Below are 3,270 nucleotides of genomic sequence, written 5' to 3' on the forward strand. Positions count from 1 at the left end.
TGACTGTTGTTAAGAAGCAACGGGGCCTCAACAGGCAACCTGAAGAAAAGCAGAAATACGTAAACATCAAATAAAGAGACAAAAATACAGCAGCAGCAGCAGCAGCAACAACAGCAACAGCAGCAGCAACAGCAGCAGCAGCAGCTGCTGCTGCTGCTGTTGCTGTAGTGTAGGGGGATCAAGGTTAGGATTAGAGTGTAGGATGTGAAGAATATGAATAAATATATTTATTTGTTTTGCTTGTTGATGAATAAGCTGCGCTGCTGCTGCTGCTGCTGCTGCTGCTGCTGCTGCTGCTGCATGTAACACCAAACCCCACCTGCGAACACCCAGCCCCTAAAATATGTTTTAATATTAAAGGACGATAAATGGATTGTTTTAAAATAATTAATTTATTTAATTATATATATTTTTTATTTTTTTATTACTCTTTTATCTTCTTTCTAATCTCTTCATTCTCTACTCTCCGGTGTATGCACAGCTCTCATTGAAGACCCTCAGACCCTGCTTTTCTTCTTCTTTTTCGTATTATTTCTTTATTTTATTTCTTTTTATTTGTTTTTTTATGTTTATTCTGCTTTATTAAAGAGTATTTAAACTTTATACAGCAGTAGACAGCCAGGGCGGCCCGCCTCCCCCCAACAGCACCACAGCAATAAATAAACAAATAAACAAATAAATGAACAAATAAATAAATAAATAAATAAATAAATAAATAATATATAAACATACAGAGCTCTGCATACACCTCAACATTTCCTTAAAGATGAGAAAGCCAAACTCCAGGGCTCTCAATTTTACTCTAACTAAGGGGGGGCCCCCTGCAGCAGCAACAGCAGCAGCACACACCTGTAGACGAACACACGCGCTCATACTGCCCTGCTGCTGATGCTGCTGCTGTTGCTGCTGCTGCAGAGACAGCTGAGCAGCCCAAAGATAAAAGAGAGACTCAGAGACAGCCGGGGGATTCGTTGCTGTTGTACAATAAAGAAGCAGATTGCTGCGGCTGCAACTGCGGCTGCTGCTGCCTGGCTAGTGCAGACGAAGAGGCGGATGCTGCTGCTGATGCAGCTGCTGCTGCTGCATGCGATTGCTGCAGCACAGCAGCAGCAGCAGCAGACGTAGAAGCAGCAGACACGCACTGGACAGAAGAGGATCAAGGAGAAGACGACGGAGACCCCTGCTGCAGCAGCGGCTGCTGCTGCTGTGCTTTCGAGGGCTCTGGGGAGACAGGTGGGCCCTGCAGCGCAGCAGTAGCAGCAGCAGCAGCAGCAGCTGAACGAAGACCTGCTCGGGGGCCTCTTGATAAGCGTATTGTGCTGCAGCGGGAGTTGCAGGAGCTTCATCGCAAGCAGCAGCAGCTCTTAGAGAGACACCAGCGGCTGCAGCTGCAGCGCATGCAGCAGCAGCAGCAGCAACATGCATCTCGCAGCATAAGCCCCGTCGGGGCTCGGCCTCGCAGGCAGCAAAAGAAAGCACCCTGGAATGTAAGCAGCAGCAACTGCAGCAGCAGCAGCAGCAACAGCACGAGCATCAACAGCACAAGCATCAACAGCGCAAGCAGCAACAGCAGCAGCACCAGTAGCAGTAGCAGCACCAGCAGCAGCAGCACAAGCAGCATCAGCAGCAGCACTAACGGCATCATCAACAGCAGCAGCACAAGCAGCAGCAGCAGCAGGATATGTGTGTGTGTGTGTGTTTGCTGCTGCAGTCAGACACAGGGAATGTAGATTGTCATAGAGCAACGGCAGCAGATTTGCTGCTTCGACGGCTGCGCAGCACAAGCCCTCATTCTGCTGCTGCTGCTGCTGCATATAGAGAGAGGCTTGCGGAGATGGAGACAGATTTAAAACCATTCGTGCAGCTGTATAAGGAACGCTTCGGGGGACAGCAGCAGCAGCAGCTGCTGCTGCAGCAGCAAAGACGCATGCGGGTAGCAGCTGCTCGAGCTGCTGCCAGCAGCAGCAGCAGAAACAGACGCAGCATGTATGACTTCGATATTAATTTCAATACGCAGCAGCAGCTCCTCCGCTACAAGCAGTACCAGCAGCTGCAGCAGCAGCTGCAGCAGCAGCAGCAGCAGATTGCCTCGACACCTTTGGAGCTCCAGCCGCTGCAGGCAGAGTTGCTGCAGCAGCAGCGGTTGCTGCTGCAGCAGCAACAGCTGCTAGAACAGCAACTGAAAGAGCTGCAGGACCAGCAGCAGCTACTGCTGCAGCAGCAGCCACAGCAAGGCCCCCCACAACATCAACAGCAACAGCAGCAGCAGCAGCAGCAGCAAGAAGACTCGCTGCTGCTGCCAGCAGCACCGCCCCTGCGTTCACACGCCCCATCGGTAGGGGGCCTCATGAACAGCAGCAAAGGAGCAGCTGCTGCATCTGCTGCGGGCTCCGTGCTGCAGCTGCAGCTGCCTTCGCAGCCGCCGCAGCAGCAGCAGCAGCAAGTGCAGCAGCAGGATGTAGTGCCGCTGCTGCAACAGGAAGCAGCGGCAGTCTTATCCGAAGCTCTTATGCCTGCTGCTGAAGCAAGCGGAGCAGACGCTGCAGCAGCAGGTGCTGCTGCCACTGCTGCTGCTGTTGCTCCTGTTGCTGCTGCTGCTCCTGTTGTAGCTGCTGCTGCTGCGGCGCCGCAGCCCGTGCCCACGCATCCGCAGCAGCAGCAGTTGCTGCAGCAGCAGGCTCAGGACGAAAGGGGACCGGAAGGAGCAGCAGCAGCAGCAGCTGCTGCTAGTGGTGGGTGGACAGAGAATTTGGAGCAGCAGCTGCTGCTGCTGCAGCAGCAAGAGCAGCAACTACTGCAGCAGGAGGAGTTTCTACGCATGCAACTGCAGCAAAAGAAATTGTTAAGGTCTCAGCAAAGGGGAGCTGCTGCTGCAGAGGTGACGGAGACGCAGCAGCAACAGCCAGTGCAGCAGCAGCAAGTGCAGCAGCAGCAGCAGCAGCACAGTGAGGCCTTCCTGCTGCTGCAGCAGCAGCAATGGCGCAGCGTCCCGCTGCAGCCGATGCAGAGGGAAGACAGCAGAAAAATGCAGATTGAGTTGGTATTAGACGCACAGCGCTGTCTCTAGCAGCAGCAGCAGCAGCAGCAGCAGCAGCAACAGCAGCAGCAGCAGCAACAGCACACGATTTAGTTCTTTAATGGGAGCAGTCAAACTGCTTCACGCCAGTTTCCGTGAAGGGAGAGTTTGTTGCTGCTGCTGCAGCAGCAGCAACAAGTGCAGCAGCAGCTACATTACTCTTGCTGCTGCTGCAAAAGCAGCAGCAGCAGCAG

General features: G+C 53.2%; 1 protein-coding gene across 1 annotated transcript; it reads left to right on the forward strand.

Annotated features, from left to right (window-relative positions):
• Nucleotides 1–915: 915 nt before the first annotated feature.
• Nucleotides 916–3,067, forward strand: EAH_00051310 (hypothetical protein, conserved; the record flags this gene model as incomplete). Its single annotated transcript, XM_013394184.1, has 2 exons — nucleotides 916–1,487; nucleotides 1,712–3,067. Coding segments are annotated over 2 exons (1,928 nt in total), but the record flags the coding sequence as incomplete, so codon positions are not given.
• Between the last annotated feature and the right edge of the window lie 203 nt (nucleotides 3,068–3,270).

Source organism: Eimeria acervulina, genomic scaffold, assembly GCF_000499425.1.
Source record: "Eimeria acervulina Houghton genomic scaffold, Eah_scaff881, whole genome shotgun sequence".
NCBI lineage: Eukaryota > Apicomplexa > Conoidasida > Eucoccidiorida > Eimeriidae > Eimeria > Eimeria acervulina.